This window comes from Argopecten irradians, chromosome 8 (genome assembly GCF_041381155.1).
Source record: "Argopecten irradians isolate NY chromosome 8, Ai_NY, whole genome shotgun sequence".
Taxonomy (NCBI): Eukaryota; Metazoa; Mollusca; class Bivalvia; order Pectinida; family Pectinidae; genus Argopecten; species Argopecten irradians.
In genome coordinates, this window is record NC_091141.1 from 26,093,645 (window position 1) to 26,118,344 (window position 24,700).

The following is a 24,700-nucleotide window of genomic DNA, read 5'->3' on the forward strand; positions in this document are numbered from 1 at the left end:
TGAAATTACATCAGCCAATCAGAGCAAAGTCTAATTAAATTACATCAGCCAATGAGAGTTAAATCTAATTAAATTACATCTGCGAATCAGAGCAAAGTCTAATGAAATTACATCAGCCAATGAGAGTTAAATCTAATTAAATTACATCTGCGAATCAGAGCAAAGACTAATGAAATTACATCAGCCAATCAGAGCAAAGTCTAATGAAATTACATCAGCCAATGAGAGTTAAATCTAATTCAATTACATCTGCGAATCAGAGCAAAGTCTAATGAAATTACATCAGCCAATGAGAAATAAATCTAATTAAATTGCATCTGCGAATCAGAGCAAAGACTAATGAAATTACATCAGCCAATCAGAGCAAAGTCTAATTAAATTACATCAGCCAATGAGAGTTAAATCTATTTGAATTACATCTGCGAATCAGAGCAAAGTCTAATGAAATTACACCAGCCAATCAGAGCAAAGTCTAATGAAATTACATCAGCCAATCAGAGCAAAGTCTAATGAAATTACATCAGCCAATGAGAGTTAAATCTAATTAAATTACATCTGCGAATCAGAGCAAAGACTAATGAAATTACATCAGCCAATCAGAGCAAAGTCTAATTAAATTACATCAGCCAATCAGAGCAAAGTCTAATTAAATTACATCAGTCAATGAGAGTAAAGTGTAGTTAAATAACATCAGCCAATCAGAGCAATGTTGTAAGGAATCATATGAGCCAATTAGAACACATAATTATGTAGCAAATTCTGATTAAATTATATCAGCCAATCAGTCCATACATATGTAGTAATATATAAAATAACAGCCAATTATAACCATGGAATGACTTCATTAGACATGTATATTCAAAACACGAAAAACAGAAATTTTATCACTTTTGATGATTCCTCTGATGTAAAGCAGAATTAAACCTCCATTCGTTAAAGAGTTCTTAGGGTCTTTATATAGAAATAAAAAACATTTAATATTTACCAACAGGCAACAGATCTAGACATATGATTAATTTCAAGATGCTATGGAATTCTGGTAAAATACATAGGTTTGGGATGGAATCAAAGTGAGGGTCGACATTTTTCAATGAAACACAGTAGTCAAATTGACATGGTGCATTCCTACAACTGAATTGTGTACAAGTTAACAATGAAATTAAAAAAAACCACATCATACTATTTTGTATTATGTTCATTAAACATTACTTGTCCTGGGGTGGCATGACTCATATTAACTCATTCACCCTGAAGACACCTTTGAACTCTTCTGCATCAAAGACTGGAATAATTCATTATGAATTTTAGGGGATGAATGAGTTCACATTTTACTGTGGGTTTTTCATGGAGGCGATTGGTGCGTAGTTTGTACAGTACTAGAATGGGTTGTTATGTTAGAAATAAGAGATAAGTGAATGTCATACAAATAATTAAGTTGTAAATTGTAACAGAAGATGTCTTATAAAAAAAAGAGAAATGAACCTAAAAGGATAGGGTTGTGGAGAGGGAAGAGGAGGGTTAGTTTTGTGGCAGTTTGAAATTTAAATTGTTCAAGAAAATTTCATTCAATCAAAGTTAATGTAAATGTTTTGAGCCTTTTTTCATTTTTTTCTTAGTGTAAGCACTTTTCATAGTTTTACAGTTGGCTGTTTTTACATGAAAAAAATATCTGAGAAATAATGTGCCAACAACATCACATGATACACGACAACAGAAACCAAAGGACGAAAGAAAACCCAATACCTACAAACAAAATATGTCAGAATGTTAATTCACTATTCTTCTACATTAAAAAAAAAAATAAAAAAATCAGTAAATGAATTTTTTTTTACCATAAACATTATTACTATACTATGTGAGTGAGAGCAAAACACTGACAAAGAGGTTAGTCTGTCACAAATATCTCCATATATCACACAAAATATATATATTTTTAGTCAACAAGTTCTAGGAAAAAGCCTGAACTGAGATTTAAAGATCGTAAATGGAATGCTTGATATCAAAGTACATGTATTCACATCATTACACTCAACAGATTAAGGTACAAAAATAGACATGCTATTAATAGTCATGCATATTCATAGCATGTTTGAATATTCATTATAAAGCTCAATTAATATTAATTTCTTGATGAAATATCCTCTCTACCATTTTAACCTGGTTTTTGCTAACTATATACATGATACACACCAGGTTACAATATTGACATATTATGTTCATCAATGCATATCATTTCAGGGAAAAAATGATATTCTTGTTTTACATATTATACATAGGCACAAATAGGCAGCTTTTGTTCTGGTTCATAGGAAATAAAAGCAGCTTAGTAAATCATAATTGAGTGACAATTAACTCATTCACTCCTGAAGAGACATTTAGGCTCTTCTAAATCAAAGACTAGACCAGTCCATTATGAAATTTCAGGGGTGAATGAGTTAATAAAAACTGGTTTTGAAATTACATTTCATTTTCAATGCCTATAAACAAATAAAAACATCTTTATCCATGCTATCAAGAGATTCTACAGAAGAAATGAACAAGAAAATTGAAAATTGAAATCTACAACTGTTCTACAATTGTTCGATATGATAAATGTTTTTTATGGTTTTATATAGCACTATGAATATGATGTCTGGAATATAAAACGATAATCAATATATACATCCTGATCACCAAGATGCTTCAGTCCATTAAGCTACAACTGCTGACTATGACAATCACTGACAGGACTAAGATCACAAGAAAAAACAACCCATTCTGATTCATCATCATATATCATGTCTTGACAAAAAAATACATTTACAGTATTGGTTTGTATTATACTAGGTTTTAGATTTTAAAGATTCAACTTAAATATAAAATGATAAAAATTAAAAAAAAAAAGACTACTTACTGGGATAAAAATGAAGATTAAAATCTATGATTTATACATATACAAATACACAGCATGTACTTTTAGTCTATGAGGAAAGAAATTTCTTTGACATGCACAACATCTATAGAAGCTTATCAAGGCTTTTTTTTCTGGAATGTTAATATTGAGACAGATAACATGTAGCAATATCAAAAATGAATTGACAATATTTACAATATCACAGTTGGGGAAAATTGAACATGTTTACATGTAAACATGATAACACAGCTGTTAATTACCCTATTAGACAGTGTCCTTTATTCCAGTTTCACAACAATATCAAATCACATCTTAAAATATGTAAATAGTTAAATAAAAATACCTCAAAACATCTATATCTTAATCTTTGATAAATGTCCTAAAGCAAAATTATTTTAATACATGTAATTGAAAAGTAAATGAAATAATCACAAAATATCACTTTGAATAAATAAAAGTTTGTAAAACTATCTTTGAAATAAGTTAGGTATACATATACTTAGAACAAAGTATAAAAAAGTAGATCCATACATATGTATATAATAATAATAATAATAATCATATTTCCTCCAATAAATTCTATATCTACATGTGCAATATTATGTTTCTGCTAAGTTTATCTGTGTCCTGGGTATATTGTATGTAGGATAATTGTGAGGAAATAATTTACCAGTATTAAATTCTATGACTAGCTTTCACTGATCTACATATCTGATCTAAGAATGTACCGTAAATATATAAATATATCCTGTTTTGTGTCAAAGTACCGTAAATAGTCTATTTTATGTCACAAATAACATATATATATATACTAAACCCTAAATAAGTGTAACATTGTAACCTGTTTTTTTTTTTCAATCTTTATGAATATTTCAAATTTCTTCTATGAAAATACCTTTGAAAGACTATCGGCACGCAACTTTTGTATTTTCAAAATAAACCTTCTTTTATTTTCAAAAGAGTTCTGACTTATTCATTGAAAGCTCTAGAAATTTGGACAAAGCACTCCAAAGGGTTATTTAAGGAAATAAGAATATGTATGCCTTTATGTTATCATTGCAAAGTTCCCATTTAAAGTTGTGGATAAATGTATATACATATACAATAATAGCTCCTTTAAGATTATGCTCCTCAAATGCTATCTAATCTAGATATATAAAATGCAGTAGATTGATAACAATCCGTTTCTAATCATTTCTCCAATATATAACATTTATCTAAATTTACCTATTTTAATATAATAACTAAAATATATTAAATTCAAATTGACTTAACAAATATTGCATTAGAATGAATATTTCTGTCTTGGACACCTGCCATGTTTGTTCTTACAAAAAACAAAAACAAATAAAAAATAATAAACGGAAACATTGCTGATGGATATTTCTTGCAAGTGTTTGTTACAAACAAATCCTAAACTCTGGGTACATTGTAAGTCATATATTCACCAATATACATAACATAATCTGCATTGCATATGAATGGCAACTATATTTTATTCTAAAACAAATATCTCTGACTGTCGGCTAACTAGGTACGGTAATATTGTTGAATCTATAATTTAGATTTAGATTGGAGATATCACAACAATGACACATTTGAGTAAAATAAGGGTCACAGTAGTTTGTTTGGTGTACTTCAATATGTAGACTAATAGATAGCGATAAGTAAATCGATCTACACTTGTTAGGTAGTCTACTAATCAATACAAAATCTTATATCTGAAATCACAGGAAAGCTAAGCAAGTGGTGAGCGCACATTTTAGTATTACCATTTTACGGTTTATTGATGATTCTGAACAATTCTAGATAAAAACGTTAGTTTTTCTGTTATGCACTTCATTTGTTTTATCTGAAAGCAAGATATTGTAATAACACATCTTCCAGGAGATTTCTTCTCCTACAGGGGTACATCATATAGTACATTAGATCTCCAAAAAGTTGGAATGGACGGACAAAAACACTTAATACAATATTTACATGGACACAGCGAAAATCTGAGGGACTGTAAGCACCAAAATCCTAACACATCCACTAGACGGAGGTCTACTTTACGATGAGAAGACTAATTGGGGTGTGCAGCTGTTGAGAGAACTAATTGGTTTGTGAAGTTGTTTTATTATCACTCTCTGGCGGCATGGCAAGTTCTGGCGGTCCATAGGGGTCAACCTACAAGGGAGATAATCCATTAAGGCAATGCAATCTAAAGGTTTAGGTTTGTTTGCATGATGCATCGGTAATCTGTATTTTAAATAGCACTACTGTACTGTAATCAACTTTCTCATGTAATTTAATTTCACAATCCAAGTAAATATGCGAAAGATAATCTCCAGAAATTAGCATCTACATCATATATATTAGTAGAAAATTACCTTTAATTTTTAAATTTGCAAATGTTAATTTTTGCAAATTTGTTTTAAAATGGAAATAGCGACATTTACTAGCTGCGAAAGGAAGTTTATTTACAGTATATCTTTGTGGCAGGACTGCTTCTTTACAGAAATTCCAGGATAAATAGAATCTTATACATGAATGAATTATTTTTAAACCACTCCAAATCTACTTACATAGACTTTGGGGTTAGGTTGTGCTTCAACAACAAAGTCTGTTCCCTGAGGACCATACTCTTTGCGTGCACGGGCCCAGTTGGCCTTTATTTCAACACCCTCCGAGTAAGAATGAGGACGGACAAACGGTTTCCCTCCAGAAACACACAACAATTCATCGCGGTTGATATCATCAAAGTCGGTCATCTGAAAAAATAATGAAATTATACTCAATGATATGCACATACAAAGATCTCAAACTTCTGACTATATAAAAGAAGTATGCGAAATATTCACAGAGCAGTATTATTTTTTCTTTAGTTCCTACACAGAAATTATTGATTTGTGAAATATATTTCCTTTTGCCCGATAACATTATCAACAACATTTAAAAAAAAAAAAAATCTTTTGGTTCCATTTACGTCGGGACTGGTATCTCCAGTGGTGATGAAATGTAATCTTTGAAATCTTCCCGCTGAAATAGCATGTGATATCATCTTTTGACGTCATTCCATCACCAATAGAAACAATAGTCCTGCACAGAAGTTATCGGGTATCACATGGTATATGAATTAGTCCCATTACCAGGTATAAACTAAATATGATGGCATATAAATTTGGTATTCTGTGTTTGCATATTGGAGATTTATCTTCCTTATAGATAAGTATCAATTATGACTTCAAAGCTCACTAATGCATGACGCAACAATCAATACCAATAACCACTATCACATGGTACATAAGTCCCATTAAGGCTTAGTTGACCGGGATTTGGATCAGACAAGGATCTGTTTTTGACACACTGTAATTCTATAGTCTGAGTGACCATGTATTTGAAATGAAATACAAGATTGTAAATCCCATCCTAATGACACATCCTATACAAAGTATAATATACATACAAGTTGACCCTCCATGTTGTAGAGATACTTGGCAGGTTGCCACATTCCGAGCCTCAGTTTTGCGCTGTCAAGGAGCTGGTGAATGGTGTCCCCCCAGACATACGTGGCACGCTCTACACTTTCTCCGTTGGGGTACACCAACACTCGTTTCTGTAATGATGAAATTTTTTCACATCATATGCTTGTCTCAATGCATTTCCATAAATTGTCAACATCATTTAATTCATGTTGTGTGGTATACTTGCGAAACACAGAAATGTTAAGGAAAAATATTGATTTTTGTTTCAGTTAAGATTCTAACGATATGCGACCTATTGCAGTATCAAATATACTGAAGATCTATGATACCAACTATCACTCACTGTAACACCTATATAATGACCCCTGTATATATTAACCTATTTTACTTACGGTGTTAGGTTGTCTGTATAATGACCCCTGTATAACCTTACATGTAAGGTTGTCGGTATAATGGCCCCTGTATAATAACTATTTTACTTACGGTGTTGTTGTCGGTATAATGACCCCTGATATAACCTATTTTACTTACGGTGTTAGGTTGTCGGTATAATGACCCCTGTATAACCTATTTTACTTACGGTGTTAGGTTGTCGGTATAATGACCCCTGTATAACCTATTTTACTTACGGTGTTAGGTTGTCGGTATAATGACCCCTGTATATATTAACCTATTTTACTTACGGTGTTAGGTTGTCGGTATAATGACCCCTGTATAACCTATTTTACTTACGGTGTTAGGTTGTCGGTATAATGACCCCTGTATAACCTATTTTACTTACGGTGTTAGGTTGTCGGTATAATGACCCCTGTATAACCTATTTTACTTACTGTGTTAGGTTGTCGGTATAATGACCCCTGTATAACCTATATTACTTACGGTGTTAGGTTGTCGGTATGATGACCCCTGTATTGTAAAAAGTGCATTTTTACTATGTAAATAGCAGTATTTTATGTGTATTGATATTATTAATGACAATATTTATTGTCAAGAGTGCATAAGAATCTTTGATTCTAGAGTTGTAAAGTTTGTATTTTTAATACTGAGTTGAGATACTCTGATACTGTGATAATTGAGCTGTCACTATAGACAGTACAGTGTTAGATGTAAAACGAGCATGCTTGCTCATTATTGTTTACTAAAGAGTTTTCCACATGTTTTATTATCGCTGTTTATATGTTTTTACCTTTAAAGTCTGGTTTAACTGTAAGTCCGGTGTATGAGTCGTCTAAAACGAGCGAGAAAGCTAATATTTTGCCAGAGAGTGTGCACGTTGCGTGAAAGTATGGGAGCCGCCATCTTTGTGCACAGTAGCAGTGCACAGTAGCGACCTCTCGTGACCTATTGAAACTGCCTTGGGGTCATTTGAGTGTGAGTGTGTATCCAATGTGTATTGGAGTATTGGAATGTGGGATCGTTGGATGTATGGGGTGTATTGGAAATATTGGATTCGGATCGGAGAGAGAATGACGGTACGAAAGAGTTGTGAGAGCGGTTAATATAAAATATAGATATGTAATAGTTTATTTAATACTTATTTTTCATACAAGTGCCATTGGAGATCGTAGGATTTTTATAAGTTCAACGGGTACTACGTTCCGATCGTTGGGTGGGACACCGTTACTCCCGTCAGAATCCGCCGGGAACGGGTGTTTTCCCGGCGATCTCGTGCGTTGCCTAGTATAACTTATATTATATTTTACTTATATGGGGTGTTGTTTATAACGTATTTTACTTACTGTGTTAGGTTATAACGTATTTTACTTACTGTGTACTTACTGTGTTAGGTTATAACGTATTTTACTTACGGTGTTAGGTTATAACGTATTTTACTTACGGTGTTAGGTTATAACGTATTTTACTTACGGTGTTAGGTTATAACGTATTTTACTTACGGTGTTAGGTTATAACGTATTTTACTTACGGTGTTAGGTTGTCGGTATAAGCGCCCACTGATGTTCACCAATGGTTTCTTTTTCTCTTTTTGGTTGTTTTTCACTTCCGCCAAATGTGTCTATAAAAAGGTAATGAAGGCATATCTTTCAAAACAAATGAAATACATGCATGTACAATGAACATGATAACATTTAAAACCATTCAAACAATAATTATTTTAAATTTGTCAACAGTTGTTATGGATACTCAATTAATATCTAAGAAAGATTATGGATTGTTGCATGGTATCCCCAACTGTATACATCAGTTACTCACACCACAACTGTGATATTTGCTATGGTTGCATTTATGGTTACTTCACACCTCAGACTGTGATATATTGCTATGGTTACTTCACACCCAGAAAGACTGTGATATGTTGCTATGGTTACTTCACACCTCAGACTGTGATACATTGCTATGGTTACTTCACACCTCAGACTGTGATATGTTGCTATGGTTACTTCACACCTCAGACTGTGATATGTTGCTATGGTTACTTCACACCTCAGACTGTGATATGTTGCTATGGTTACTTCACACCTCAGACTGTGATATGTTGCTATGGTTACTTCACACCTCAGACTGTGATATGTTGCTATGGTTACTTCACACCTCAGACTGTGATATGTTGCTATGGTTACTTCACACCTCAGACTGTGATATATTGCTATCGTTACTTCACACCTCAGACTGTGATATATTGCTATGGTTACTTCACACCTCAGACTGTGATATGTTGCTCAGGTTACTTCACACCTCAGACTGTGATATATTGCTATGGTTACTTCATACCACAGACTGTGATATATTGCTATGGTTACTTCACACCTCAGACTGTGATATGTTGCCCAGGTTACTTCACACCACAGACTGTGATATGTTGCTATGGTTACTTCACACCACAGACTGTGATATGTTGCTATGGTTACTTCACACCACAGACTGTGATATGTTGCTATGGTTACTTCACACCACAGACTGTGATATATTGCTATGGTTACTTCACACCTCAGACTGTGATATGTTGCTCAGGTTACTTCACACCTCAGACTGTGATATGTTGCTCAGGTTACTTCACACCTCAGACTGTGATATATTGCTATGGTTACTTCACACCTCAGACTGTGATATGTTGCTATGGTTACTTCACACCTCAGACTGTGATATGTTGCTATGGTTACTTCACACCACAGACTGTGATATGTTGCTCAGGTTACTTCACACCACAGACTGTGATATGTTGCTATGGTTACTTCACACCACAGACTGTGATATGTTGCTATGGTTACTTCACACCTCAGACTGTGATATGTTGCTATGGTTACTTCACACCTCAGACTGTGATATGTTGCTATGGTTACTTCACACCACAGACTGTGATATATTGCTATGGTTACTTCACACCTCAGACTGTGATATATTGCTATGGTTACTTCACACCTCAGACTGTGATATATTGCTATGGTTACTTCACACCTCAGACTGTGATATGTTGCTCAGGTTACTTCACACCTCAGACTGTGATATATTGCTATGGTTACTTCACACCTCAGACTGTGATATATTGCTATGGTTACTTCACACCACAGACTGTGATATATTGCTATGGTTACTTCACACCACAGACTGTGATATGTTGCTATGGTTACTTCACACCTCAGACTGTGATATGTTGCTATGGTTACTTCACACCTCAGACTGTGATATGTTGCTATGGTTACTTCACACCTCAGACTGTGATATATTGCTATGGTTACTTCACACCTCAGACTGTGATATGTTGCTATGGTTACTTCACACCTCAGACTGTGATATGTTGCTATGGTTACTTCACACCTCAGACTGTGATATGTTGCTATGGTTACTTCACACCTCAGACTGTGATATGTTGCTATGGTTACTTCACACCTCAGACTGTGATATATTGCTATGGTTACTTCACACCTCAGACTGTGATATATTGCTATGGTTACTTCACACCTCAGACTGTGATATGTTGCTATGGTTACTTCACACCTCAGACTGTGATATGTGTTACTTACCAGTATGCTAGGTTATTTCACACCTCAGACTGTGATATGTTGCTATGGTTACTTCACACCTCAGACTGTGATATGTTGCTATGGTTACTTCACACCTCAGACTGTGATACATTGCTATGGTTACTACACACCTCAGACTGTGATATGTTGCTATGGTTACTTCACACCTCAGACTTTGATATGTTGCTATGGCTACTTAATACTAGGGAGCTGTGATGTGTTGCTAATATTGTTGATTTTTTTAGTTTGAGAATATCTATGTATGATGGTATTCTTTAGTGTGTGAATTCTGGCTCTAGTTACCTCAAGTTTGTGGACGGTGTCGTGCTTCATCTGTTCCTCGACCGTGACATCCTGCCAGTGGCCCTCAATCACCACTGGTTGTTGACTGCTACGTGTTGAACGGTACTTCCCTGGACTCATGTCTTCCATTCGACGTGCTGAGCGGTGAAACATAATTGATATTGGAATTTGATGGAACATTATGTTTCTTCTAAATAAGTATAAGTACGGTGCAAATCTTTAAATCATACGATTCCGAAAACAAAATTTCACAAGTTTTTTTATAGAAAATAACATTACATCTACATGTATATTGAATGATGCGAACAATGAAGGTTTATCTCATCATTTTGCCAAATAGTGTATTAATAGACAACTAACACCGGTACACAATAATCAAGACATCTGGAACTCTTTAGAACTATCAAACTGTTCTTTTAATGTTCTTTTATTTTATTTTATTTCTTGAGACTGCGCTTACACTAAAGTTTCTTACCTCTCATGTTTCGTAGGATGTGCTTTTCAATGTCGAGTTCCAAGGACACAGTAGATCGGAATGCTCTCTTCTTCACCTGACTTTCCATCTTGGACTCCACCTTCTCCGGAGGAATGAACTCCTTTCCGCTCGACACCCAGACCTCGATTGGATAGCGAAGGATCACATCTTCAGATGGCACGGTTACTTGGTTCAGCAGTTTTTGTCGTTCGCGGTTCATTTTGTCCGATTCCTGTTGGTCCCCTTCTACAATATAAATATATTCATCTTATTGATAACAGATCCTAGACATTCTCTTCCACATTTCTGAAATGTCTCGATTTAAACAAACTTTTGTCTCAAATACCTTCACATAAAGTCTAGAATCAAGAATCTAGATGATACAATATCAACAAAGAAAAGTTTTTCAATGAAACAATTTGAATACTTTTTTAATTCATTTTATAAACTACGGCCTACAGTAAGATAAAATTCATATAAAATCCAATTGTACAAACTGTTGTGAGCACATTCACTTTCAAGATGCTGAAATTAGAGATTGATCAGCAAAGTTTGTGAGAGCACAATCGCTGTGGGTATTTGTAAGTGTGACATCTTTCAATTATAATGTGTATAGTGTTATATTTGTATTAACATCACATAAATGTTTGCTGTGTATGTGTACCTGCTGTTTCTGTGTAGAGAGCTCCATCACTCGGACTGTCTTGTCCCTCTCCTTCTCCGCGTTCCTGTCTCCGCCCGACCTCAGGACACTGGATTCTCCACACACCAGAAGCCAAGATGGAGGTAGAAACACCAATATAGCCAATGTTAAATGGCGACGGATCTTTCCAGGACAAGACTGTCTGCCATTCCTCGTTCACCTCTCGGTACAAACTTATTACCCCCTCTTCCCATGTAATGAGGAACTTCTTGAATGACCCACCATCCAAAATTCTTCCATCATATTCGGCTTTATTCACTCCTTCCTTCTTGCTCCTGACGGCTGATTTGGTATTGTTGTTCGTGCCAATTACAACTTCGTACATTTTTTTGTCTTTTTCATCAGAATCCTCCTCCATTAAGGCTATGTGTGCATCGTTACAAGCACGAACCTCAAACACGAGGTGTCTGTCTGTTCCCAGTTGGAAGCCGTGGTCGCTGAGCTTGGTGTAAGAGTAGTTGATACCACTCTGTATCTTGGTACGGAGAGTGATAGTTTTGATTTCATCCTCCTCTTCTTCCTCCTCCTGAACAGTTTCTGGTTGTCTTTTCTGTGGAATTTGTTCTTCTTCTTCATTATTTTCTTCCTCGTTTCCATCCTGTCCTTCTGTAACATAATGATATCTTCGTAGAGTTATAAGCTATAATTATTTCCAAAATCTGTAAATAATACCTCATTAACACATGTGTATTATGATATAAACATTATTTTCCTGACAGAATCCTTCAGTTAAGTCTGATGACCTTGACGCATGACCTTGGTAAATTTTGATGACCCTAATGTATGACATTGGTAAATTTTGATGACCTTCATGTGTGACCTTGGTAAATATTGATGACCTTGACATATGACACTGGTAAATTTTGATGACCTTGACATGTAACCTTAGTAAATTTTGATGGCCTTGATGCATGACATAAGTAAATTTTGAAGACCTCAACGCAATATTTACCTGACATGATTCTCTGTAGCTGGTCGGCCATAAGTGATGTGTAATTATTAATGGCCCAATCTTTCAGGTCGTCAATTTCCAGTACCATCGTACCATCCTCGGTAAATATCTTCTGAGCAGCATTCGCCATGCTGAGTTTGTATGTGCATTGTCCGAGGATCTGAAACACGATGTTCACAGCAATGAAATCTCTTGCTTTTTCTATTACACTTTGTGTTCCATTCGTCTTTTAAATGCCATTCTTGAGAAGAAAAAAATATTTGACAGAGGATGCATAAATGAGGAACTTGGACAGAATTGTTATTTAAAATCTTGTCAAGAAATATATATGTAGAAAGGTTGACTGCAACTTTTCATTTGAATTTTGATTATTTATAAATCCCAGCAGTATCTATTTTCACTGAATTTATATGAACATTTATTTTGAAACTTTTAATAAACAAACTTTAAAAAGCCTATGAGAACAAAAACATAAAATAAATAAACAATGTGAGGTGTTACGTACCCCCTCTATACTAGAGCCACATATGAGCTTGCCCTGGTGAAGTCGTCCTTCTCCGTTTTTGTATGCCATTATCTTCATGGTGATTGGTGTCTTGGCGACGGAGATCTCCTTGGCGATGGTACGGACACTTGTTTCCTCTCTCAGCTTCGTTAGGGTATCCTCCCAGTTTTCGAGGGTCAGCTCTGCCTCATGTTCAGACAGATCCACTTTCCCGTTCAGCACACGGAAACTGCCAATTTGCTGTAGTTTAAGTTTTTTAGCTGAAAGTAACATGATAATAATGTATCTCATAAAAACATCTAATTCACATTTGTTATTTCATGATTTAAGGACTGCGATGGCATTGGTTACTGTATAGTCTTAAATTTCACGGGTGTAAAATGTTGCAATTTACTGTTTGGTATTTATTCATGGAAGATTATTTTCGCGAATTATCTTTGAAGTCTTTAAAACTGTCATTCATACAACAAGTTATGATATGTTATCCATGATTTTGATAAATTTCATGAGGTTTTAAATTTCCCGAATTTGGATGAATTTGCGAATTGAGCGAAATTAAAGCCCCCACAAATATAAGCAACTATACAAAAAGATTTTCTACTATTACTGGGTATGTATATCTACCCTTCACTTCTGGACTGGGTGTTTGAAACCCATATTGAATAGTTGCCATGTACTGACTACAACTGTGTTTTTTTTATCTGGATGCTTTGACTATCCTTCATCTCCAAAACCTCATAATCCTTAAATGACCATAGGTTTTGATAAGACATAGAACAAATTTCTACGATTGAATACACTTGTAAAACTGTTTATTGAAAACAACTCCATATATTTCACAAACTGATGAAAAACATAAATACATTGTATTTGTTTTATACATGTGTGTGTATACCACAACTTACGTCAGAAAATATACTTATGCAAAGTAATTTGTTTGGTGACCAAACATCTAACCAGAAGTAATTGAAACGTTTGTATGACTTACCTTCTCCCATTGCACATGAAAATTCTGTGTTCTCTTTAATCTTCTGTAATTTGTAGCGTCCCCTCATGGCACGAGCACATGACGTGCAAACTCGAATTTCTTTGATGTGTTGGCGGTCTGTCGGGGTTGCCATAGGAACCTCGGCCACATAACCCTGTAACATTATAGACACGTATTATAATAGGTCAAAGAAGTAATATCATCAGTGCTATTCAGATAACACTGGATACATATAAACATACATTTTGTATGACCATAGGATGGGGAAAAATGAATCCATTATTGTGGACAAATTAATTGTCAAATTTTCGAGGTGATCTGCCTCTTTATCAAAACACAAAAAGAACAAATAATATTACATATTACGGACGCCAAAACAAAAACACAAACAAAGGCTACGTTCCTAAAAACACAAACAAAGACTACGTTCCCAAAAACACAAACAAAGGCTACGTTCCCAAAAACACAAACAAAGGCTACGTTCCCAAAAACACAAACAAAGGCTACGTTCCCAAAAACACAAACAAAGGCTACGTTCCCAAAAACACAAACAAAGGCTACGTTCACAAAAACACAAACAAAGGCTACGTTCACAAAAACACAAACAAAGGCTACGTTCACAAAAACACAAACAAAGGCTATGTTAAACAAGACTTACTGGCTGATCGATCTCGGTCTGTTGAGCGATGGAATAGGTGCAGACATCGGCCTTGTTAGCGGCAGTGATCTCTGTAACAGGATGGGGTCAAATATTCGTTAATAATCTGACATATATAATGTATGAAGATCACCTGCTAATAAGACCACTTTCTCTAGGTTTCAAATGGTCAGTTTTAACACAATGTAACCTTTATATAAAGATCTCTTGGCTTAAGAAAACATACCTTTTTATTTCTGTAAATCAATGAAGGGATTTTTAATAGAATTCAATAATTAACACCTTTTATAGGAACACATTTAAAAATTTATCAGCTGAAAAAGTTTTTTAAGAAGACACAATTTGAATGAATTTTTGAACTCTTCAGTATCTTTTTCTAGAGATCTGAAACTGTCAAACCCCATTAGGGCAAACTTAATGAATCAGAAGTCCCTTTTTTATTTTTTCCTGACCAAACTTGAAACATTATTACTCTATCAACTCAAATACTTAAATAACTTTAAAATTTAACAATCAATGGCTCCTCCAACTTTGAATTAATGTGTTTAGACAGACAACATTACATAGACCACGTTGTAGGTGTACTGTATACCTTTGTCGTAACGGTTGGTTTTAAAGGCGTGGATATGTCCTGTTTCTGCGTCATAGTGCCACCTCTGATGAGATTTTCCGTACATGTTGGTTTTACGTTGCTGAATGGTGACAGCACACCCGGAGTAGGTCAAGGTCCTGCCTTCCTCATCCTCGGAGAATGGCTCATTGGCCGGAAGTGAAACTGTCAACACTGTCCTTTGGCCGTGTTTTGATCTTATCTCCCTATAAAAAAACCAATGAATATGGTCACATTAGCTAGTCCTTATTACATCAGGTAAACCATGGGCTTACTATGAGATGTGATTTTTTTTCCAAATTATAGGTGCATATGCTGATTGTTAGACATGCATGAACTTTTTATCAAACATGCCTGTGCTTCCAAGCATGAGCTTTTTACCATACATGGGTTATTTCTAAGTATATGCTTATTACCAGAAACAGACTTAGTACCAGTCCTGGACTTATTGACAGGCAATAAAATTTTACCAAACATAAACTTATTTACCAGGTATAAGTTTTAGTGTAAATAAGTTCATTACCGGGCTATAAAACAGGTACATGTGGGTTGTAAAAATACAAGAATTATTGACTTACCCATTTTCTCTCATGATGAAGCGCTGGTTGATGTCGTCAGGCCGACGCTTGACAATAGTCACTTGACTGATGCGTCCTTCCTTTTCCTGAACTCCCAACACAAGGTTACGGTTCGATTGACAGGCAATATACCCATCCTCATACACAAATCGCTGGAGTGTATCTCTCGATATTTTGGGAGTTGGTGCTGGCCTTTTGAATAAAATTTAAAAAAAAAATATAACCAAAAATCTATATAAGAAAGTTTAGATTAATGTTATTCATAACTTCCTATTTATTATTGGGATTGCTTGCATATGACCTGTGAATCTATACTTTCAATATTACTTACTTGTATCTTTCGTACATCTCCCGATCAGTGTACTTATTAGCCTCAGGGTCGTCGTCAAGGTTACCGTTATCAACATTGACCAGTCGTTCCCAAGGCCACTTCAGTTGGTTAAGGCGCTGTTCTGACCTCTCATGGGCAATTTCATGAGCAGTCCTAAGTAAGATTTAAAAAAAAATCATATCAGACTTAATGGAATCAGAGACTAAATTTATTAATAACAAATTGGATCAAGAAATTTTTTTTTTTTTACATTTGCCTTATATTTAATGAATTCTATGACCAATTACTTTATTACTAACAAATATGACTTAGAAGTATTTTACAAGTGCTATGTATATTAAATGGATGCGAAAAAAACTTGCTTTTGAAGACAGTGCTACAAATAAAAGGTAAAAAGATGATCTAATTCAGACAAACTTACTGTCCACCAAATTCTAAAGATGTTCGCATCTCATCGTCTGTCACATGACTGCCGACCTCTGAACCTGCCTTTGAGGAACGTGTCTTTGAAGCTTTGCTGCGGGCTTTTGATGCCTTTGATGCCTTTGATGATCGACTTTTGGTGTCAAACTTATCATCGTCGTCGTCCTGATCATCCATTCCTGATCGCCATTGTTGGTTGACAATCACACGAGTGCCCGGGACCAGATTTCCCTCAACTTCTAGTACATAATCTAAACAGAGGAAGAAGGGGGAAATTATTGAGAATTTATTCTTTAGTCTGTAAAACATTCTCAAAATATTTTGTAAAATACATAGCTGGAAAATTTAATGGAGAAAAAATAAACTGTATTTAGACACCTATACAAACTTTAAGTGTGTTTTGAATTGATTCTAAACTAGAAATGTATGTCAGACTCTGCCTCCAACCAAAACACGACAGAACAAGTACTACAGAATGAGATTGACATGGCTAACAATAAATGCAAACCTCCCCTCTTCTATGAAAAAAGTTGTATTTTTTAAGAAGCGTTCAATGATGTATATATTTTAGCAGTGAGGTTCTTTATCAATTAAATACCCAGGGTCATGATTTGTTATTCCAGTAAATACATAAGTATATTGTATATAGTATTTTGACGTGTTACATAGTTATGGGTAAAGATCTTTTACTTACTCTCAGGGTTACGCAGAGCACAATACTGACGAACTTTAGCCACGTCCTGTGACAACTGTGACAGGAGAAATCTGCGCTGCTGTTCTGCCTTTGTTAGTTTAGGATCAGACCATGCTTCACCGCAGGACACATACACAATGTCGTCACGCTTCAGGCGAGCCAGACTAAAATGTTCGTTACCATGCTGGTCAAACAGTCGCCGGGCAGCAAACGGCATATCCAGCAGGCTTGTACAATGGTCAAGGAACTGGATCAAAGATAAAAGGAAAGAAGAGTTAAAAGTTATCTCCCTTTGGTTAATTTATCATGAGCAAGTTCGGTCGCTGACTAATGACTATAGCCATGCTGTTCTATTCATTGAAATTGCACATGTGTATAACCTAAAACCAATCACTGACATGTTTTTAAAAATGACGCATGATGTGGTTGAGCTCAAGTCCATATATAAGACATGTGTATTACAATTTCTTGTTTTAGTGCACATGCGCACAAATAACTAAAGTAAGTTCGATCACACTTAAGTTTCACTACGGTCACTCTAGCTTGCGATCGAACTCGTCCGATATTAATACCAACATTGAAATTGTTTTGAGTAATGACAACGAGGACATATTGGGGGTGACTTACCATGACCAGTTCCAACTCCTCCTTTCCGTGCGAGACTTCTTCGTCCTCAGGTTGAGCCTCCTGTCCTGCTTTCTGTTGGCCTTTCTCTCCTTTCTCTGATCGCAGATCCTTCACCATCTGTAAAATCACAAAATAATGATAATTATGTCAAATTCAATGAAAATGATACTGTAAGCTAACTTTCTTCTGGGTGCTACTTACTTTTGTGAAACTTGCTATCCAAGTAAAATCGCTAAGTTTATCTCTGCAAATTAATATATACAGGTACATCATATATTATGAGAGAAATTTCCTTTTTTAAATCTGAGAATGCTAGTCTTCATGCTCTTGAAAATTGCAAAAGTTAGCAGCGTAAAAAAAAAATAGGTTTTACAATTTAAAAAGTTATGAGCAGATATAAACATATACCAGTTAGCAAGTCTATATTAAAAACTACTTAATATGTACAATCCAAATTTTTTTCGTCGCAATGATGTAACTTTCTTAACAATGTAACTTTTGATAACATCATATATGACTGACTAAATCAAAACCTAATACTAATATTTAGCCTGTTTTGTGATCTTTTGACCTCCATGGTATCTAAATGTTAACTGGTTCCAAACTTTATACTTACATTGGTGAGATTGGGTCCAACGACTGGGATGGCTTTGCGGAAGTCTTGTTCCCCATTCTTCAGGCACATTAGCCGCAGTGGAGTCACTAGAATAGTCAACAAACAGTGTAAATTAATATAGCTACTCAAGTTATTTATGATTTTGTCCGTTTATATATACCTGTAATGGTAATTTCAGAAAATATCTCTTTTATATTTAAAATGCTTACATGCTTTTGTATCAAGTAAATACTTTTAAAACATGTACAGTGTAACTTGTCTAATCAAAATCTCTGAGTATACTGGCTTAATTGTATGAATTTGTCCTTTTCTTTACAGTGATTAAAACCTGTATAATCCAGAAACCTGGGCCCGGCACCATAAAACTATTCTCAGACAGAATTTTTACTCAAGTATATGATTTTTCATAGACTTGAGTAAAAAATCTGTCTGAGAAAGTTTTATGGTGCCGGGCCCTGGTTATACCGGTCAGATATGCTGGTCCAAGTGACATCCAATAATTAGACAAGTTACACTGATACCCATAAACCTGGTACTACTGAAATAACCTTGAACATGTCCCCTAGTAAAATACTCATTATTTCACAATCCCACAATAAATCTAAAATTCATGTTACCATTCAGTCATTTTTAAAAGTGGACTTACTTCCTGACAAGCTGTTTTTTCCTGAACTCTTATGCAGTGGAGGGGCATTTGGTATGATGTATCCTTCCATTGGCCAATCGTAATCCTACAGAAAATAATCAATTTTACACTTATCAATGTTAATTGTAATATGGTTGGTCAGTATGTATACCTTTATCTTGCCAATCTACAATAAACTAAAATCAAATCTAGGTCCAAATTTTCTCAATTTTAGCTAAAATTACCAAAAATAAGTTGTAGCAGTTTGAAATTTTCATGATCTATCTATAAAAGTATATACATATGGTTCAAACATTTCACAATATTTTGGGGATGAAATTTTCATGATAACAGCACTAATGTGCCAGGAAATCCTGAATGTATCCTCCCTGAGAAATAACCGTCTAGATACGGTATGTACAGTCGCAAACTTGTGCATATGGAAATTAAGTGCTTTATATATATACAAATGTTAAAATTCAATGAAATTGGCCATTTGTGACCCTAAATAATGGTCTTATTCAGCAGGTGGTCCTTATAGAGAGGTTGTCTCTGAGGCAGGTTTTCCTGTACACATGTATTTGAAATCATTGGGTAATAACATGCATGGTGTGTCACTTTAAATGAAAATGGCTCATTGTTTAATATTTGGCTGCTATTTTCATTTTCATAAGCGAGATAACTTGCCAGCTGACCTCATTCAGAGCTCCATCCTCCCGGACCGGCCAGGAATAGGCTTGTTTGTTCCATTCTTGGTTAGTGGCATCATTAAACTTCCACTGACCGAGGTTATCAAACCTCTCCTGCTTCAAGGCAAATCTGAAATAGGAAAATTAACATCACAATCCATTCACTAAAATTACGATAGTACAAGGCAAATCTGAAATAGGAAAATCAATATCACAAACCATTCACAAAAGATTATGATAATACAAGGCAATATCCATGGGATAAGGAAAAAGTGGTCTTTATAACCAGGTGGTCTTTATACACGTTATCATGAACACATCTTATGTATACTGGTCCTTTTTAAAAAATAATTTTTTTTTTTTTTTTCATACTAAATCCGACCTTCTGATTGGCAGATTTCTTTTTCTTCATACTACCATGAAGAAACTAAAATTATGTCAGTATGACACGAAACAAATTTTGATTGGCAATTGATCTTAAAAACAATCTATCCTACGGATCCTATGCTACGAAACATGTGTTTCATACTACCAGGAAGAAAAAATCTGAGAATGGCGTGAAAATCTGATGTTATTAAGACGTCGCAATAAAGACGTCAATGTTGAGAATTGATTTGGAAAAAATAATCCATTGGAAAATCAATGTAATTTTACGTTTAAATGTATTTTATCTTATCAAATAGTCTAGAAATAAATTATAAGCATTGATGTCACTATTTTTTAACTTCATCTGGTTTTGAAATAAATTTTGTTTGCAAACTTTTGTGAGATTCCGCTATGCAGATTCATATGGTTACAGTTTGAAAACAAAATTTCTTTCATACCCAGACGATGTTTAAAATTAGTGACATCAATGCTTAAGTAAAGTACTAATCACAATGTATTGATATGATACATGGGTTGAGAGATTTCCTGTCTTACCTCTGAAAGCTTGCTTCTTTACGTGAGGTGAGTTTGTCCATGAGCACCAGATAGACACGGACCCCGGGGGACACTCCCTCTATAGGCGTGTACGTCTCCTCATCTCCCATCTTGTGGCCTGTGTATGTCATCACCAGGTCAGGATGGGCCTAAAGCATTAACAAAAATATTCAGTCAACGTCTTAACTTTTATGGGCTATGGCTGAGCTATAAAGACTGTTTCTATGACAACAATGTACATCTTGTAGGTAGAAACAACATCACCATGGTCATGATCACCATTTTTTCTACCACTATCATTGAAGTCATCATTGTATTCAAACATTTAGAAGAGAAGTTTTATAAACTTAAAAGTATAAGTAGAGTAGTTTTGTAAAATTAAGATCTTTTATCCTTTAAAGAAAAGGAATTTTGCATTACTTGGTAATCACTCATCATTTAAAATATGCTTGAAATTATTTCACTGTATCTTTTACAGTTCTTATATATGTCATTGTCCACACAATGAATAACTGTAAAATCAACCTACCTGGTTAGATATGGTAGCATCAGGATTAAACTTCCATTGTTGGTAGATATTACCACTCGTGGCTTTCTGCATGTTGATCACAAATCCTGATGACGTCCCCTCCTTCTCAGAGATGTTGAACTCGACTCGTGTGTCGGACACTCCCAAACACAAACTTGGTATCCCCTTGTTGTAAATGTAGCCCCTCTGTAGATGCAATGGAAATCATTTTAGGCATTAAAAATACCATTAGGTAGGGAAATTCTAGATGTGTTCATTGATATATATATTTTTAACCCCAAAACAAAGCCTGAAATTTTAATTGTGTTATTTGAATGTTACCTTGGATATGACCCAGACTTGAGCCTCCATTGGCCATAAAGTTTTGTCCTTCTTCACCTTCTGAGTAATGACTGCCTCCGGGTATAAAACCAGGCCTTTATCTTTCTACAAAAGTCAAAATCATACCATTAACAGTGAATCCGAAGTCTTTACATAGACATGTCTGTTTTTATTAATTAATATTATGTAATTTGATTAATTTTACCAAATACATGTAAGTGAATAATTTCTGTAATGCATTTTTTCAGCAAATTGATTTTTGATTTTTCAATGTGTTATGATTTTGGAAAGGTCATAAGGTCCTATTAAATGGGTTCCCATTCACATTTCCTGATTATTTAAATGTCCTGTTGCTTATTAGGGGAATACTGTATTAACAATACGAGTGATTAAGCTGTATCCATATCAAAAGCTTTATAATTTTAATAACTAGTATAATAATCCCTATAAGAATCCCTTGACTTACCTTAGCCTGTATGTAGTGACTAGCCTGGCTCAGTTCTGACATCGGAATCAAATCATCTTTAATATGTTGTATCATAACAGGGTCTCGCACTTTCTCAAATCCATCGGTAGGAAAGCCGACATGGGTCTCAAAATCACGATGGCTGTGAAAAATACATTAAAAATATAAAGTTCATCTCACAAGATCATCAATTGTGAAAGCTGTTATACTCTGAAGCACAGTATGGTGAGTGTTGTCTCCATGAAGTAAATCACACTACCATAGGAATTATACATCCCTGGATAGAATCTAACATAAACAAAACCTACGACTTACGTAACAAAATCTGAATATAATCTCATGAATCTGGTCCCGGGGTAGTTTGACATTTTATATACCATATTCCTAGACTTCTCTGTAGTGTTGTAAATGTTTCCTTCATAATTTGACATCCTTTGTTTCATAATACGACCCTTGTGTATTCTGATGCCCCGAAAATTAGAACATTCTTTGTTATATAACCCAATAATAATCTGATTAACTAATATATTATAATTCTTCTACGCTGACGCTGTCCACCTGAGTAATCTGACAACCTATCCAACGAGTATTCTGTAATCCTATCAAGTATCATCTCTGAATACTTGATGTGCCCTGTTAAGACCCCTTATAATCTGACCTCTGTGTATTATGACATCATTTATAATCTGATCTCTGTGTATTATGACATCATTTATAATCTGACCTCTGTGTATTATGACATCATTTATAATCTGATCTCTGTGTATTATGACATCATTTATAATCTGACCTCTGTGTATTATGACATCATTTATAATCTGACCTCTGTGTATTATGACATCATTTATAATCTGACCTCTGTGTATTATGACATCATTTATACTGTAATCTGACCTCTGTGTATTATGACATCATTTATAATCTGACCTCTGTGTATTATGACTTCATTTATAATCTGACCTCTGTGTATTATGACATCATTTATAACCTGAGCTCTGTGTATTCCGACATCCTTCATAATCTGACCCCTGCATCTATCTTCTGATCCTTGAGTTCAGTCACTCAATGTAATTCCTACCACATCGTATCTTACCTTTTAAATTCATCAAGAGACTCTAGATTTGCTTCCCTAGATATTCCATTAGCATCACCCAGGTCATAACCTTTGGCTCGGTCAAAGGTCGCTTGGAGACAGAACACTGTAACAGAGAAAATACTATCTAAAGTGAATATTGTTGTCTAGTCATCATATACTAACTAAAAAATTGCTTCCTTTTAACATTGAAATAATTTTAATAATGATCACTTATTGATAGACTTTACATTGACTTACTGAAGGGTGAAATAAAGGGTTCCCCGAAGGAAACCCAAATCTCCTGGTCGTATTCTAGCTTCAAAATGTCCTTGATTTCATTTCCATACTGGTCAAATATACGACGAGCGACTGGGGTCAGTTTTGGGTTGACCGGGTTACTGAATACACGATTGCTGGACAAGTCGTCAAGGAGACGCTGTAATTGTCGTGCGCGACCTGCCTTGTCTGAGCCTGTCCCCTTTAATGCATCAGCAATGTTGAAGAAGAATTGCTGTCCTTCTCCATAGAATCCATTCTCAAAGACCTGCAACACATAGTTCATTTTATTTCCTATTTTGATTTAGGCATGACAAAATGATCATGGTACAAATAATTTTTAACAATAAATAGACAGTAGTAGACTTAATCTCACAATCATCTGAATGATCAGATTACCAGATTATCTGAGGAACCTGAAATGTCAACATTTAACTCATTGGTCTCACCATCTTTTCTTAACATCAATCAGGTTTGCAAACTAACTGTGACGTAATTATATACATATATGCAATGCATTTTTATCCATCACTAATTTTGAAACCCATACAGAACTGCCCTTATTTTACCGGATCTGTCATTAATTATCTCCTCGTGTTAATCAGTTAATTCATATAATTAGCTGTTAATTGATATTGAGCGCTTCACAAATCTGATACCACAATTACAACAGCTGATTTTAGGATAAACAGAGAAGTACTGACCTTTAGTCTTAATCCTTTCCTGCCCACCAGTTTGTGGTCGAAAGAGAACTCCTGGATATGACTCATACGGTAGTTAGCTCCCTCCGTCTACAACAAGATGTGTGATACTGGTATAACAATTTTTATAAAATTTGTACAAAAGCAGTTAAATGTTGTTCTTATATATGGCAATGATAAATCTGAACTACCATAAAAAATAGACAACAGTAGTGTTTTGATAATCGTTATTGCATGATTTAACTCAACCACAATTACAATTATCACTAAGTGAAAATAAAAGAAATTCTAAAA

General features: G+C 34.8%; 1 protein-coding gene across 1 annotated transcript in view; it reads right to left on the reverse strand.

Moving 5' to 3' along the window:
• LOC138329987 (doublecortin domain-containing protein 1-like) overlaps window positions 1-24,700 on the reverse strand; it is a 33,021-nt gene continuing 8,321 nt past the window's right edge. Inside the window, exons 13-39 of the mRNA XM_069277305.1 lie at window positions 24,410-24,496; window positions 23,688-23,973; window positions 23,448-23,553; window positions 22,355-22,496; window positions 21,889-21,993; window positions 21,568-21,753; window positions 21,039-21,187; window positions 20,124-20,247; window positions 19,450-19,534; window positions 18,804-18,889; window positions 18,188-18,304; window positions 17,561-17,807; window positions 16,865-17,117; window positions 16,444-16,596; window positions 16,113-16,304; window positions 15,517-15,740; window positions 14,925-14,995; window positions 14,267-14,420; window positions 13,279-13,538; window positions 12,774-12,933; window positions 11,783-12,427; window positions 11,119-11,364; window positions 10,644-10,780; window positions 8,285-8,374; window positions 6,342-6,491; window positions 5,461-5,646; window positions 1-5,062 (exon numbers count right to left, since the gene is read on the reverse strand). Of these exons, the coding sequence (XP_069133406.1) occupies window positions 4,988-5,062; window positions 5,461-5,646; window positions 6,342-6,491; window positions 8,285-8,374; window positions 10,644-10,780; window positions 11,119-11,364; window positions 11,783-12,427; window positions 12,774-12,933; window positions 13,279-13,538; window positions 14,267-14,420; window positions 14,925-14,995; window positions 15,517-15,740; window positions 16,113-16,304; window positions 16,444-16,596; window positions 16,865-17,117; window positions 17,561-17,807; window positions 18,188-18,304; window positions 18,804-18,889; window positions 19,450-19,534; window positions 20,124-20,247; window positions 21,039-21,187; window positions 21,568-21,753; window positions 21,889-21,993; window positions 22,355-22,496; window positions 23,448-23,553; window positions 23,688-23,973; window positions 24,410-24,496 (4,716 nt within the window). The 3' untranslated portion in view covers window positions 1-4,987. The remainder of the gene's footprint in view (window positions 5,063-5,460; window positions 5,647-6,341; window positions 6,492-8,284; window positions 8,375-10,643; window positions 10,781-11,118; window positions 11,365-11,782; window positions 12,428-12,773; window positions 12,934-13,278; window positions 13,539-14,266; window positions 14,421-14,924; window positions 14,996-15,516; window positions 15,741-16,112; window positions 16,305-16,443; window positions 16,597-16,864; window positions 17,118-17,560; window positions 17,808-18,187; window positions 18,305-18,803; window positions 18,890-19,449; window positions 19,535-20,123; window positions 20,248-21,038; window positions 21,188-21,567; window positions 21,754-21,888; window positions 21,994-22,354; window positions 22,497-23,447; window positions 23,554-23,687; window positions 23,974-24,409; window positions 24,497-24,700) is intronic.